The sequence below is a fragment of the Cheilinus undulatus genome, linkage group 6, assembly GCF_018320785.1.
Source record: "Cheilinus undulatus linkage group 6, ASM1832078v1, whole genome shotgun sequence".
Taxonomy (NCBI): domain Eukaryota; kingdom Metazoa; phylum Chordata; class Actinopteri; order Labriformes; family Labridae; genus Cheilinus; species Cheilinus undulatus.
Window position 1 is genome coordinate 23,952,776 of NC_054870.1, and position 16,751 is coordinate 23,969,526.

The 16,751-nt window shown below is 39.7% G+C and overlaps 1 protein-coding gene across 5 annotated transcripts in view; it reads left to right on the top strand.

Moving 5' to 3' along the window:
- The first annotated feature begins 1,955 nt into the window (after positions 1–1,955).
- ehbp1 (EH domain binding protein 1) overlaps positions 1,956–16,751 on the top strand; it is a 208,616-nt gene continuing 193,820 nt past the window's right edge. For all 5 annotated transcript variants that reach the window (XM_041789429.1, XM_041789430.1, XM_041789431.1 and 2 more), the window contains exons 1-2: positions 1,956–2,335; positions 2,941–3,414. In XM_041789429.1, the coding sequence (XP_041645363.1) occupies positions 3,311–3,414 (104 nt within the window). In that variant the 5' untranslated portion in view covers positions 1,956–2,335; positions 2,941–3,310. The remainder of the gene's footprint in view (positions 2,336–2,940; positions 3,415–16,751) is intronic.

Sequence of the window (16,751 nt, forward strand, 5' to 3'; positions counted from 1 at the left end):
TCCATAGCCAAGTTGGCTTTAGCAATGTGAACTTTTGCAACATGAGCTTCAGTAATGTGAGCTTTAGCAAACATAGCTTAAGCTAATTTAACTATGCAGATATCAAAGATTTGTAATTTACGTAGATGCTTTGTGAGCTTCACCTTAGCTACGTTAGCTATGTAGTTTTGTTAGCAACATAACTCTGCTATTTCCATAGCTTATGCAGCTAATGGAGCTGCAATAGCAACGCTGGCTGTGTTAAAATGTTTTCATGGAAAACAAGACTTTTTCTTGTAAGCAGACTGCTTTATTAACTTTTTTAAATCAGGTTTTGCAGGTCAGGTTTTTGCCTTTTAACTTTTGGAGTCCTAACCATTACCTTAACCTTTAACCCCAACCCTAAACAGGAGTTAAATCTAACTCTAGTTTGAAAGTTTTAAGCATGTATTTCCGTTCTGAGATAAACTGCATCTCAGACAAATGGTCTGTCAGAGTGGCAGTCAGAGATGAATGGTCTTTATCCAGACTGTGTTGAATCTGTTACTATGAATTGTCTGAGCAAATTCACTTTTTAATCTAATTTAAAGATATGTTTCAAGCCTGTTTAACAGAGGGATACTTCTTACAGCATCATAAATATAACTGATATTGGAATATGTTTGAATTGGACAAGCAAATTTGTTGATACTGGCATGAGCTGACACCAGAGCAACAGAGGATTTAACACCGTTACTATAAATTTTTCAGATGACTTTGATGCAGAAAACATCTGAAATAACAAAAATGTAATTTTATATTCTGCTAGATGTCTCTGTTGCTTTCAGACTCTCCACCATCCAGCCTCTTTGAATCAAAAAGAGAAAACAAAATTAAACCCCCCATCCCTCGTGCTGCATATAACCTTGGGCAGCATATAAAAGGATGAGAAATCAATTTCCTGTTATTAGGCCCATATCTATTTTTAAGATTAAATTAATCTGCCTCATATTGTTTTCCCCTGCAGTGCTGGCGTCTTTCCTCCTGCTCACCCTGCCTGTTACGCATTTACAAGCCTGTGGTCACATCCAGGCGGTAAGAGGGGAGTGTGTGAGAGTGTGTGTGTGGTGTGTGAAGGGGGTATTGATTTCTGATGGGTGGTAGGTGTTTTATTTCCACTCAACATGTGAAAAAGACCCCCTGGCATGCAGGGCTACAAGGTTAACACTCACTTATTAATGTGACAGGTCCAGGACATGAAAGTGTCATCCTTATTAACACTAACCTGAGAGGGGGAGCTTTGATTCTCTGACTAAAACATTGTCTTGTTTTGATCTCAAATTGAAATAACTTGCTACTTAGAACGCGATATATGTTTTTAATTATTATAATTCATGTAAAAAAAATATGCTCCCGTAAGATATCATAAACAGTCAATAGATTGTTAAATAAATCAGTCCTGAACAGAAGCAGTCGTGTCGTCGATACTACCATAAAGCCTTTAAATCACACTCCAAGTCAAGGATTAAATGTATTTCCCTTTAGCCGCTGTGTTTACAACAGTCCTGAAATGCCTCATGAATCTGTAAACAATCTGTAAATGACAAAAGAATCCCACCAATAGCTGATGGCCTGGGGGCGTTTCTACAGCCTCTGGTCTTCCAGGTGGCAAGCGAAATGATGGGGAGACGAAAAAGCGTCAAGTTACACAGAAACAGCCAACACAGTGCCGGAAGTGTAAAGATTAGCCTTCAAAATAAAACACAGTTGTCGCTGAGACTCATGTAGCTACAAAATATTTCTAAGGTTTTTCCTTTGGATAGACCGACAAACAATTTTCACCAGATATTAACAAATCATTTTTTAAAAAGCACAAACGTGTCGACATCCATGAAAAGTCTAGTTTGAGCATATCTTTAAGGTTTTATTTTAAATCCCTCTAACTGTTTTTGCTCCAAACTTTGACTACCTTTACACTATCCAGAAGAGCAGAACGGTCAAACTACACTAACAATTCATCTAATCGGAAGTAGGAAAAGCTCTCCTGCTGTGGGATGTTCTTGTTTAGCTGATTTTTAGGGCAGGTTTAGTTAAAATGTGGTTTCTGGCTTGGTCTCGGAGCTTGCGCTTACCTGTGGAGCAAATGTGTCAAGAGGCAGGAGACGGTTTCCGCTCGTGCGGTGTTGTGATGGCTAACCGTCGTCGCTAGCAGGCTAGCTAGCTGTATGGCTGGTTTTGGTGGTGCTGCAAAGAAAGCGATAATTAGCTTGCTAGAGGGCTACGCTCGCTTGGCTGTACATCGTTTTAGGTAAAACGCTATTTATTGACACCACTGGTTCGGCCACTTGACTGGTAATGCGTTGGATATCCCACTGAGGTGAGTGTCACAGTCACAGTTAACCTAGTTTCACATGTAATGCCGTTAGCCTAGCAGCTGAATCATCACGGTTAGCGGAGCGCAGGGGCTCTGACTATTCCCTGGACTCGGAGACATTCCTCAAAATATTACATGTTTACAAAATGTAAATGTGTGTCTCAGTTTCAAGTATTCGTCTCTTGGTGCAGTGTTTTTATACTGCCTGTATTACACGACTTCGTTCAATGTAATGTCATTGCTTCTTTTTAAGAGTTTCTATATATAAATTCATATTTTGTTATCGTACATCCCAAGTTAGCTTGCCGCGCCAGTAAATACCCCCGGTTCTGCGTGCTGGCAGCAGAAGTGCTGGGTCTTGGAGTCCTCAACTCATTCTTACACACAACCAAAGTGTTACGTGTATGATACAGATAAAGTGGTCTGTTTTGACACCTACACTATTCCAGTCCACGATAACGGGGACGCTTTTACATAGACAAAGCATCCCTGTGTCTGAGGTTTAGTGGAGTTATTTGAACATCAGAAATCAGTGAGGATCCTCCGAAGTGCCGGGCTTCACCGTCTCGCTTTTGCTCTACTGACCGTGTCTCTTTTTTCTTTTACAGGAAGATCCCCAGATGGAAATTTGATTGTATACCAAGTGGATTACTCATCAAGCTTCTCATAATAATGGAATAATTTTCTCCTCAACATCATGCGAGCCGTCAAATCAGCTCTCGTCCTCTATTACTGCAGAGATTTTTTGTCCTCATATTTGGATATATCGGCAAGATTTTGAAAGACCAGCAGTCAGGACAGCGTGTGCAGTCTTTTCTTTATTTTCATGTGCTTCCGGTGAAACACTAGCTATCCATCTACTCGGGATGGATATGATCAAATCCCTTTAAAGATTAGCGTGATACAGTGAGAAGGAGCCCCAAAGAAGTAAGTCCCGAGCAGGATAGGTGCAGAAAAACTCCCTGCTCCCAAAGAAACATGGCTTCGGTATGGAAAAGACTGCAACGTGTGGGGAAACATGCGTCCAAATTTCAGTTTGTGGCTTCCTATCAGGAACTGATGGTGGAATGCACTAAGAAATGGTGAGTTTTTTTTTACTTGACCCCAGTACTGACATTTAAGCCCAATGAAAACTGTGTCTCTGTCTGTGCTGGAATGCCGCGCTCGTTCCTGGTGGCCATAATTCATACACTCACTCACACACTCACTTGGTCTCCTTGGTGTGCAGGCATGTCTGCATGCTGGGAGGGGCCGGCTTCCTTGTAAAATTGCTACGTTTCTTTTTTTTCTTCTTGCACCAATGGTGAATTTGTTTAGTTTGAGTGTTCAGTAAGGAGGGTGGCATGATGAAGGATTTTCCTTCAGCCTGCAGGGATGGGCATGAGCTGCCCTGGCTCCCCTGAAATGTCCTTGAGCATTTCACCTAATACCTACCAGCTCTAGAGATGCTGTTTATAATCTGACCTCTGACATCATAGCATAATTCGAACCAGTGAAACATTAAATCTGTAAATTAGAACCTTCCCCTGTTATATAAACAAATTGATGCTGTGTATGGAGTTAAACAAAAGCTTTGTTGCATAGTTAATTGATAGTTTATTCAATTAAAGTATGAGCAGCAGACTGAGCTCAGACTTATATACCCAGTTTCTCTTGCAGCGCATTTTTACTCTTGCCCTGATTTTTGGTATTTTATTGACGCTGATACTTTTAAGTGGGAAGATGGAACGAAATGTGTGCACATTGCTTGAAATTGTGGTAGTAAATTTGCTCACACTGAAGTAATCTGCAACAATAGCATGCTGGTTTTGTTTTAGTTTCTGGCTATCTATATACAAAAGCCATCAAATATATAAGTGCAGTTAAAATCTATATAGTAAATAATAAATGAATGGTGTACAATGCAAGGAGAGGTAGGAGCTGTTGTGTGTTTTTGGAGACAAAGGTAGCTGGAGAGAAAGGTGGTGAGTATATGCTATGCCTGCAGATATGGGTCCTGTAATGAGTGAAAAGTGAGGACTTGTAAAGCAAAGACATAGCCTGCAGACATGGATTCTCGGGCAGCTTGCCGTAGGCGTGACTAACACAGCCCCACAGAGCTTAGACCTGGGACAGATGTTAACGTGTTGGAGAATGGAATGAGAAAAATGTACATCTCTTCCCAGGGCAAAGGGTGGGTGGGCTCAGAGCCGATCATAATATGCTTTGTTTTGCAATCCAAGCAAAGCTCTTTTTATCCTAACATACTAGAAAAATACATAATTAGCTTTTATTGATGCACAATTTAGCTCCTGTAGAAGTAGTCCGTGTTGATGATCATGACATCCAAGTAATGCAACTCATAAAAAGTTCTCCAGTTTGTTCAAACACCACCTGGCTGTAGACTACTTCAAGTATATCATGCTGCATTTAAATGTCTTCTGATTCAGGAAGTGTCTGCATTTACATCCTATGCGCAGCTGAGATTTATGCCTCAGGGTTTCTGCTTGTCTTCGAGTGTGTATGTGTGCATACCTCAAAGTGTGAGGAAGCGTTGGCACACCGCTTCTACCTTCCTTGGACTTCATCAGTACGGTATGTTATTGTTGAAGTGGAAACTTTCCATCTCTGTGGACTCGAAACAGTCCCTCTGAACTCAACTGGATTTTAAATCCTGAATCCTTCATAAGTGATTTTTTTGAACATCCACAGCCCTTTCATTTCTTGAATCAGGAAGAAAGGCACACTTAGTTTGTGTCAGTGTTCTTGTGTGCTCACATTTGTAGCCTAGTGTTCTTTGAATGTACATTGTGTGAAATGGAAAAGTGTTTTCCGCTCTTGGCTGACACTCAAAGACTCACTAAAATTTTGAAGCTAAATGTTTGAGGGTCTGTTAAACTGTGTGTGGTTAATTTTTGGACCAGGGTGCATTCGATCAGAGCTACTTTGAATGATAAGCCCCAGTCTCTCCTGAAGGATTTATTCATAGTATTGCCATTTATTACTCACATTAACAGTGGAAGAAATAGTTGTATGATGAATGAAGTAAAGAAATCTATCAAAGTTTAGACATTTGATTATGTCTGAAAACAAATACTGATATATCAGACCTAAGACTATGAGACTATACTAGTTTCAGGTAGCTGGTGGGAGCTTGAACAGTTTCACACAGCCAGAAGAAAGAATCTTTTGGTGCTTGAATGCTCTGTGATGATCTCAATATGCATGGTAAGCTGTGCATGTGTCTTTGCAAGACGAGCCACACAGTGGGAGAATTGGAGAATGCCAGTCGTGGATGAAAAACAGAAGAAATCTGAGTGCTGTGACTCACCATTGGCCGGCCATCGTGTACCATGGGTCTGTTGCTAAGTGCATTTTACAGACTGTCACTTCAAGGCCTTTTGATGCTGCTAGTAGTTTTTGATACAGCTACCTTTATCAGTCAGTGGCTGTTTTGCTAAGGTAGCTTGTTGGATCTGTTGCAGAGATTAACACTTAAGAGTGGTTGCCTTTTTTTCTTCCTACTATTTTTCCACTAGCTTTGTTTTTACTTAGCTTGTTTGCAAAAATGATTAGTTTCTGCCTTGGCATATAGGGAAGCAGGGACTGACAAGTTGTCTAGGATGTGGTGAGTGTCATGCCACATTTTAGGTCTATAAAGTAAGTTTTGGTCTAAATCACTTGCCCTACTTGCTTTAGTCCACACCTCTGTGGAGCAGAGGGAGTTAGCATTCCTCTCACACGCCCAATTCTGCGGAATCAATTCAGACTCAGCATTAAAACATTAATGAATTCAGTGTTTGTGTTTGCTGGTGAAAGGAAGCACCACTCACAGTGTTGCAGCACTGCCTCTTTGAAACTTGATAATGTCTTTGATTAGAAAATTGAACAGTATTTTGAATTGTCTCTGCTCTCTAGCAGGTAATTATAGCAATTCAGGTCATGTTTGTAATTAAAACCACCATGGAGAGTAATAAGTAGCAATTTCAAAACCTATAGTTTGGCTTCTAAAAATCTGACCTTTATAACATAAGACTTGATGATATAGATTTTACCACAGACCTTCATGTACTTGTCTGCATTTCACTGTTGTGAGTAGGTGTGTAAGGTTATTTGTACTCCTTCTGAAACATGACTATTCCAACATCATGGTTTTGTTAATGTGGTCATGAAATGTCTGCCTTAAGAGAAAAGGCAGTCACACAAGATAGTATCTGCACCCCAATCCAGGTGTCTGTAATGCTTGTAACTCTTTGCTAACAACTATTAAAAAAATGGGGAGGAAGCAGAAAGAAAAAAACGTGAATAAAAAAGGGTAACATTTGGTAGTCAGATGACATGGTGTGGCTAGCAGACCTGTATGCTTCTGTCGATGAGTTTTGCAGGGAAACCTTGGGTTTTTCAGTTAGATTTTACACTGGAAACAAATGCATCACTGAAGTTAGTACAGCTTGAGCAGTATGAGAAAGTGCTCAAGCCTTGTTAAAATGTCCCATCTTTGGTGCACAGCAAGTCCGTCTTTACTCACATGAGTGAGTGGTGATTGAGCATGAGATGTCCACTGCACTCATGTGCACCAATGACAGACAGACCTCCCTTTAACACTTTACCTACTGAGGCTAAAAATGGCGATTTGGACATATTTTGTTATTATGGCTGTAAGATTGTCAGGAAATGCCCTAAGTCTGAGGGCTTTGGTCCCTTTTCCCAGGAGTACTTGAACTTTACTTTTCAATATATGGTTAATGATTATTGCACATTATATGGAATTGGCAGCACTTTAAAAGAAGAAAAACAAGAAAAACGGATTTGTTTTTCATGGCTTTTATGAGAAGAAATTTTGATTTTGCTCATGAAGTTTTGATTGGACATTTGGAATGTGAACCTATAGCCTACATGTTTAGAACAATCACCAGTCATTTTTTGTGTCTAGGACTCTGGGTGTGCAAAGGAGAACTATACATATGCTCTTCGCATACCTCAGTTCAGAAGATGCATCCTCCAAATCCCTGTCCTACTCTATGAACCGTAGCAGCTGTTTTACTGTTTTTGATGGTCTTCCCGACATTATAAATGTGTGTAATAAAACACAGACACACACAAATGCCACTATCTAACGCTTTTTTTTTTTTTTGAAAACAAAACACCACTCTCGCTCGCTCTCCTTTTACTCTCTTCCTTCACTCTCCTTTCTCACTTGTCTTCTGCCAAAGCTGCCGTTTTCGCGGTGCTGTTCGACATTACTGTAATATATATACCACACATTATATATTGCCGGAATTTTTTAAATTGAGCAAACTTTCGTGGCGTTACGGTGTCGAGAATCTGTAGATGTCTCTCCAAACTTCTGGTGTATTATTATGAATGCCCACGATATATGGTTGCGAGTACCGTAATGGACCATATATGTGCGCATGCCCACAATTCTCAGCTTTCCAACACTGTTGGAATTTTTCAAATCGGACAAACTTTGACAGAGTTATGGTAATAATACTCCGGACATATAAAACGCAGCGCTGGCGCTGGCTCCGTAGGTAAATGGCTAACTTAAAGCTAGAAAACAGTGAATGTAATCTTCTTCAGCTCAGAGTGATTACTAATATGATGAATTGCATATAAATCAGTGTATTTTATGTGTTATATTTTACATTTTAATTGATTTTAGATTCTACATTAGAGGATTCTGCATTAGCCCATTCTACATAAGAGATTTCTACAAGTAATGAACTACTTTTTTTGTTCACTGTTCTGTTTTCCTCCTTTTTTGTTTTGTGTTTGATACAAGCAGGCTGTACCTACACTATTCAAGCATGTACTAAAGCTTGTAGCCTATTTATTCAATACCCTTTTTGGTAGTAGGGTGCAGCTTTTTTTTCTATTTTTTACTCTTTGTCCTACTTATATTTTTTTTAATTTAATAAACATAAGTGGGGCGCCAGTTTAGCTCATTGGGTAGAGCAGGTGCCCGTACACAGAGGCTATAGTCCTCAACGCACCGGTTGCAGAAACATTTTCTTGTCTTGGCCCTGTTTTGTGCCTGTCTTTGCCCAGCTCTCTACTTCCATTATTTCTGTGTGAAGGGGGCATGGTGTTTTTTCCAATAAAAACAGTGTGTTTATATCGTTATTGTTATCGGCTGATATGATTTTGAAAATATCAGCTCATTAGATATCAGCTAAAATACAATATCATGCATCCCTAGGAATTAAATGGTGACAAAATGATAAGAGGAACCTTCAGTGTCAGACAGAACAAATGAAGGAAAGTTTATGATTAACCATAGATATGGATTAAGTAATTTACAAATACAGTTTTTAACATTACCATATACCTGGTGAGCATTGCATTTGCAGTCATAGCTTATCAATAATTTAATTTGCTTCAGTAATTATTATCCATGCACACTGGTGTAATAAAATGGTGGTGGATGTCTGCTGCATTAATTGTTCAGTATCTCACTCCATCTGCTGCTGCAGGATACACATTTGTTCACTGTTCCCCTCCTCTCTTACATCTTTAAATTGGTGTCTGGACCTTATCCTTCTTTGTATTTTCAGTCAGTTTTCTGCATTGTCTTGCACAGAAGTCTGTGTGAGTGGAACACTTTCTGCGAAAGATGTTTCTTTTGTTGGATGTTTATTTCAATTTCATATTTTAGCATTATGCTTCTATTTACAAACACAATGGTACAGTACCGATGCCCAGTACCTGCAAATTGGAACGCAACGGTACCCATTTTAGGTATTTTTGTATGTGTGTATATATGCGATAATTAATTTTATTTATCCGTTTATTTGTCAGGGACAATACATAAGCATTGCTGCATTTAATCAAAGTGCAACCGATGCAATGTATAAAAGACTTCTAGCCATGGCTAATTTGCAGTCCTTGTCCCTGGTTAGGCTTTTAAGAAGTAGGTTAACACATGTGATACCAGAATAAAATGGACATAAGAGACTAACAATGGCAGTAGACATAAATGAACAACCACAAAAAATGCATAAAAACAGCAGCAGCAAGAAAAACATAAACGTGCAGCCACATACTTACCACATACAGTAAGGCGGACATAAACATGCAGACGAATAACAATGACTAAATGACAATTAAGAGAATAGGTGAAGTAGCTAAGAACAAAGATAAAAAGGAGTAAAATGAGCAGAATGATATGAAATTTTTAGGACATGTAGCTTAGTGTTCACAGATTTGCCTTTGTTTGAGCCATTGTTTTACCGTCTTATTGAATACTTTGAAGTCAGTCAGTGTTTTTATTTCTGATGGGAGAGTATTCCTTATCTGTGGGCCTTTAACTGAGAAAGAGGACTGGCCAAATGTTGTTTTACATTTTGCTGGTTTACAGTCTCCACTAACTGCTCCTCTTGTAATGGCTCCTTTACTGGAATATTTTTGAATCAGTTCACTGACCAGTTGTGGAGCAAGATCATTCACACATTTGAAAGTCAGTTTGATGAATGCGAAATTTATGAAGTTTTCAAAGCTCAATAAATTATACTTTTGTTGCACTTTACAATGGTGCCATTTCATTGGTTTCTGATCTAGTATTTTTAAGCTCTGTTTATACAACAACAGTGGTTTGGTTGCTGATTGAGTGGCCTGACCCCAGACAGTAATACAGTATGAAAATGTGATAAAATCATTGCATGTAAGTAAAGCTGGGCAGCCATTATTGGTAAACAAGATCTTATGAGTCGAAAGCATTTCAAGTTAGTCCTGATGGTCTAAGATACTTTTCTGATATGCGCCTCAAATTTTAGTTGTGAGTCCAGGACAACTCCTAGATATTTAAATTTGTTTACTTTCTCTATTTCCTTCTGATCAATGTTTATTATAAAATCATTACATTTATTTTGTCTTGGAGAGAAGCACATGGAGACAGTTTTCTCATAGTTCAAAGTTAAAAAGTTGTCTTTAAGCCACTGTGACACACTGATCTATTGCCTCTTAAGCAACTCTGCAGCTTGCTGTGGGGATTTCGATGATACATGGATAACAGCATCATCCGCATACATTTGGCAATGTACATCTTTGCAGCTGACTGGTAGCTCATTTATGTATAGGCTAAAGAGCAGCGGTCCCAGAATAGAACCCTGGGGGACACCCACATTACAGTTCTGAAAGGATGACACCGAGCTATTTATCTTGACACATTGCATTCAGGATTCCAGATATGACTTGAACCAGCTGAGAGCTTGTATAGAGAAATTTAACTTCTTAAGTTTATTGAGGAGTAAGTTGTGGTTCACAGTATCGAAGGCCTTTTTCAGGTCCAAGAATACTGCTCCAACAGCTCTACCGACATCTAAAGATTTTTTAATAGTTTCTGTTTGATAGCAGGTTGCTATTTCTGTCGAATAACCAGATCGAAAACCAAATTGTTTTGGGTGAAGAAGGTGGTTACTTTCAAGATAATCAACCAGTTGCTCTGCCACTAACTTTTTAAGAATTTTTGAGATCACAGGAAGGATTCAGATGGGCCTGTAGTTACAGGCTCTGTCAGGTTCACCAGACTTAAATATCGGTGTTATGACTACTTGTTTGAATATTTAGGGGAAATTAGTTATTTACTTTTTTTAAAAAAGAAGTGTCAATTTTGCTGCACTTGCATATGACTGAGTTAGGAAATTATAATATAGTACCATTCTTATATCACGATAACTATTCTAAACAGGGGTGTATCATCAGTTTTATTAGCAGTTGAGGAAAACTGTTAACTAAGCATGAATCTAATCTTCAGTCAGCTTTTAAATCCCCCTGTAACTGATGCTTTTGAGTGTGTATTTAGTCAACCTGGTAAGATAAAGTTTTAAAACATCAAAGGTCAATAGTACTAATGTTCAGACTGACAGACGTGCTGACACGCGTGGCAAAGATATGTGAGTCGTATACACTTGGTACAACACAGAGACGCTATTGATTACGTGGTAATTCTATCTGGCTACATACAAGCGTGGCTAATCAAGACTGCTCCCCTCACTGCCACATGACAAGTTGGGGAAGAGTTAGGAGTTTTTCAGGAAGAAGTCTTCATGTCAATCACAGACTGAGCAGAAACCTCAAGAAACACAGACATCAGTTATTTCATAGAGGTGTTAAAAACTCTCAACACTTACCCTCCTAAACTTGTGCAGATTCAGACTTCACATTGTTTGGTGGTCCTGCTCTGAATATTTTTTAGGATATTACCCTTTGGATTGTCATAGCACTGATACAGATCTATATAGTTATGTAGTTTATTATCAGCCAAAGTTTGTGCCTTATTGAACTATCATTCTTTCAGTTTTCCACTTGCACTTTTATCAAATAAGCAAAATGTGATACATTTGCAATTCAAGCCTTGAAGGATTTGATTATCACTAGTGATGATGGCTTTGCATTAGGCTGTATGATCTATCAGTGTGCTTCAGCAAAACCACAGAATCTATACTGCCCATTGGGTCAGTACATAAATGTTATAAATGTGAAAATAACAGCCCGCAGCATCAGACTGTCAGTGCAGTCATGACTCACTGTTTCAGTTGAGGTGACCGGCGGGTGTCAGGCTGTGACATGTAGTCTTCTGTTTAACATGTGTGTGTTATGGCAAGCGTCCATCACGTCTCTGCCAGACAAACATCTTCCTGCCAACTTGTCTGACGTGGCTCTTCATTCTTTTCAAATCCAAAGGCCTTGACAAATTCCTGACTGTAAATTTGGCAACAGGAGATGGTTTCATTGCCAGGTGATAGTACGCTGCACTCATTGCTGTTGTGCAAAAAATGTGGATTAATCTAAAAATGTATACAGCCATTGACTGTTATGTTTTTTTAGAACATAAATCTCTTACTTTTTGTTTCTTTGATTTTTTTGTGTAGTTTGAGTCTGAGACCTCCCTTTTATGAGTCTTTGTTTGAATTATCAAAGTTTTGTACTAAGTTATGCCTATGAAATGTCTGAACTGTGAAGAAGTGTTGTCATAGTTAATAAATGCTTTGTTATTGTTTGCATGCATGCCTGTCCCCTCCCAATAAGTAGCATCTGCTCTTGATTTAACTCTGCAGATTGCTCTTCTCGTTTTGACAAACTTTCTCATCATCTCCTCTCTTTATTTAATTTTTTTGTCGCACTAAATCCACCACTGTCAGTGGGGCAGCTCTTACACTATAGTAAATGCTCTTCTTTTAATTTTCTACTGAATCTTTCTCCATGGCTCTTTTATCTCTGCTCATTCTGTGTCTACTTCTTCACTACTTGATCTCTCCTCTCTGCCTACCCTCACTTCTCTCTCTCTCCCTGATAATGTCACTTTAACTGCTTTGCAGTGGAATCCACCCAAGTGTAGTTGTACTGCACTGCAATTATGGACACAAACAGGCGTTTACACACCCTCTCCCACACACACACACTGAGAGACATGAAACATTGCAGGGTTGTGAAGCAGTCAATGGAGTGTTAAATGTGATGAAAACTCTTCTGGTGAGTCTGCCTTTGCTGCTGTCAGGCAGAGAAACGCATGGCCCTGGAGAGTGCTCATCATTTATCAGTCGGCACAACGCTGCTGCAGCCTCTGCAGGGTGATAGAGGTGTGCTATGTGTGTCACGATGGCAGGATATTTCCAGAATATTTTCTTATTCAAAACAAAAATAACAAAGAAATGATCATCCCCTTCAATAAAAGCCATTTTTACACAGAGATTCTGCAATAAAGGTGAAAAGGAATGCCCGTCTCGTTTCTGCAACGAGCAATTCACACAAAGGTGTAACAGAGCCGTGCATGCCCGACCTCACACACACACACACACACACACCAGCGTCCCGTAACCAGATGGCAGCCGCTGCCCTAGCTGCTGCTTTCAGTGAAACTCGAACTCTGGATTTCTCTGTTCAAAAATTTGTATTTTCTAAATGAAATACGGGGAAAATAACATGAAAATTTATTTTGATTGATTAGATCCAATAGACTTTTTCCTCCATGTTTCTGAGTTGGAGATCCGACTCTAAGCAGTGTCACAGTGCACCTATTTACGTCGGAGGCCAGAAACTTCAGAGTACCGAGCTCACTTAAACGTATCATGGAACTTTTCAGACGCTGCTGTGAGCAGAGATGTGTCTGCTCTCTCCTCTCCTGTACAGAGTGTCATCAGCTCTCTAACCTCGCAGTTTCTCCAGTTAATCCACATAATTCTTTGTTTTATCCCCCCTGTTGTTTTCTCCAATGAAAACCGCTCGATTAAACCGTGCTGGTTTTTAAATCTCCCGTTTATGGAGACAGCAGTGCACACTCGCTGTTGTGGAATGCCGTGACGTCCTTTCACACTCGTTGTGGAAAAGTCTGTTACGGCTCTGATACTACCTCTTAAACTGGATCAGAGGTGGGGCAAGATCGACCCCCCATTGCGGAACGGTCGCTTTCATACAGAACAGCATTGCGGAACAAAGGCATAACAGACATGGAAAAGAGAGGCAGTGTGAAAGTAGCTAAAGAGTCATTTATTACTTGTGTTTGTCAAAGAACACATTGGATGTGAAACCTACAAATAATCACATATTAAATCGCAATGACAGTAATGGGGAAAAGATTGGAATTAGATTAATTTCACAAATTGTTCAGCCCTAGTATCAAATATTATCTTGTCTGATCTAATGGGGGGATGGGCAGCGAGCGCAGTGCCAGGCGGAACATGGAGGATTTGAATGGGACCTAATGTATCGATTCTTGCGGCTGAAAAATCAATACTTTCTGGGGAAACAAAATATCGATATATATCACAATCGATAAAATTGCTCAGCCTTAGATAACTGGTGGTGGTGTTTGTTCATACAGATAAAGTATGGGCACGCAATAGGATGATCTGAGATTGTGAAGAAATTCAATGTAACGATGATCTACCAAAGCTTACAAACTACAGAATCCCTGGAGTAAGCTATTTTTTGTATATATCTATACTCACTCATCCCCTCCCCTTCTGCTTACTGGCTGAGCATGTATTGATGGTTTCAAATAGTGAAAGTTAGGATTTAGCCCTTAGAAAGAGCTCAAACTGGCTGATATGGACTGCTTCCATCCATCCATCCATCTAGGGCTGGGCAATATATCGAGTATACTTGATGTATTGCAGCTTTTACCATGCACGATGTATAAAATTACTAATTATATAGTGATCATCGAATATAAATTATGTGGAAGTTTTAAGCCGTCAGCATGCATTTCTTGCTGGAGTTTCGCTTCTCCCATTGTCCCTGAACGCATCTCTCACAGCAGAGAGCTCTCTCTCCCCCGCCCATCCAGACAACTCTCCTCTGCACATGTGCGTTTTTGTATCAGCGGAGAGAGAAGCAAGGAAGAGGAAGGTAAACAGAGCAGCATGGCGAGTTAGCCTAGAGCTACCTGCATCCAGAGACGGACAACGAGAAACAGCACTGGGTCTGTCATCCAGCAGTCATTCAACTTTGAAAAGGAAGAAGTCTAACTCAGGCAGTATTCGTTAAAATACGCTGCAAGATGACTCCGAGATAACGGTGGCAGTAACACAACGTGCCGCTAAAGACCTGAGCCCCGTGTTGTTGAAAAGCTAGGTTTGAAAAATTTCATAAAGACATTCCACCCAGAATATATGATTTGCCTGGGCGCAAACATTTTGCTGAAAACTCCCTGCCAGAGTCATATGTCAGAGAGAAGACGGACAAATGTGATCCACTTCTCCAAAACTACGGAGCCTTATCTCAGCCTAAAAGTTCAAAACAACGACAATGCAGAGTTAAAATGTTTGCACCTCCAGACAAGCTTTTTTCCCCTGTGATCACATAAGAGAGCTTCTTGAACAAGGTCTAAAGACGTTCTCATGTTATGAACTTGTCAGAAACTGCTCCAGCATTCATCAGCACAGATAACGGACTAATATAATCACAGCTGTGAGCCTGAATGGTGGACTAGACTGCAGGGTTTTGGCCATCGGCTGCATGCATGATTGGTGAGTTTTGTGTAGGTTTGCTTCATCCTTGATGAGGAAAATAAGCATTTTATAATCAGCAATAGTAAACATAGCACAGAAAATATTTCTGGACTTTCCATACACTGTAAAATACTGAGTATTTAATGATTTATGTATTTTTGATTTATTAGTAAAAGATTGAATTTTTAGCTCTTGATAATCAGCCTTTCAGCGTGAATTTCAATGCCAAAGTGCACTGCTGACTCCTTGATCAGCTTAATGCTCATGTAAAGTTGCCTTAAGAAATGGACGATTCTTTACTCACCATGTCTCTTTATTTCTCTGCTGTTGGTGCTGTCCAGCACATGACAGTTGTGACTCCTGCTGTGTCAGTCTTTCCCTAAGGCTATTAACAAGCTGTTGGAGAAAGAAAATTGTTGTAGGTGAATTTTTTATTATCTTATTTACCTCCTCGAAAGACAATTCATGTGTGTTCCCCTTTATACTTTGAAATCACTCCATGTTCATCACAGTTTTTTTCTGCCTGCATAAAAGCCAAAGTTTGCTGGTGAGTTTTGCTTCTGTTTATCTGATGTGTTACTTTCACATGAGAGTTAAACTGTTCAGACTCAATTTGCCTGCAGAGAAAATGTGATGCTTTGAGCTTGCCCTGCTAGAGCCTTAGAGGCTTAACACACAGTTAATGCGGACTCCTTCACCACTGCAGAAATCCAGTGATTAAGGAGGAAAGAAAGTGAATTGGAGATGAGCCAGTACACTTAAGCAACAAGATGAAAAGTTAAATAAAATGCCCAATGTCCACTTTTTTGAGGCACTCGGCACATTAAAACCAGTGAATTTTACCGCAGCTCCCAAAATCCTCCCATGGAGGAAGAGTTCTACCCTTTATCATGTCACTAATGTTTTCTTCTCCTGACAGTCAGTAAAGCACTCAGAGCTTTCTTTTTGACATTTGCCTCTCCTCTATTCCTTGCATGCTCTCCCATGGGATACAAATTAAATTGCACTTACCTGACTTCCATCCCTGCTGGCAGGTGGGGACTCTGACCTTCACTTTCAGCCTTAAATTCTTCCTGCTTCAGTGCTCTTCCTGAGTCTCTCCTTTTATTGCAAGCAGATCTCTGCAGTTAACCCCCTGCTACAAGTTTTCCCATGCAACTATCCTTTTAAGCAAACTTATTTTCTCAATAAAATAACAAGCAGCTAACCTGACTAGAGCCTCAAAAAATTTAATGAAGTCCCAGTTCACACCACACTTTGCAGCGTTTGTAGTTGTTGTGATTAGTGTTTATATTAGAATCAGAGGTTGCGTTAACTGTAAATTTTCTGTCTTTAGCCCTATTCACAGGGGATTAGTGTAGGGACCTCCGTTAATTTGAAATAATTGCCAGGACGTCTGTGTTTTTAATCCCATGTGAAACAACCATGTCTGCAGATAAATTTCAGGTAACACCCATCCTGTGCGAATTTGCATCTCTGTAATTCAGGGT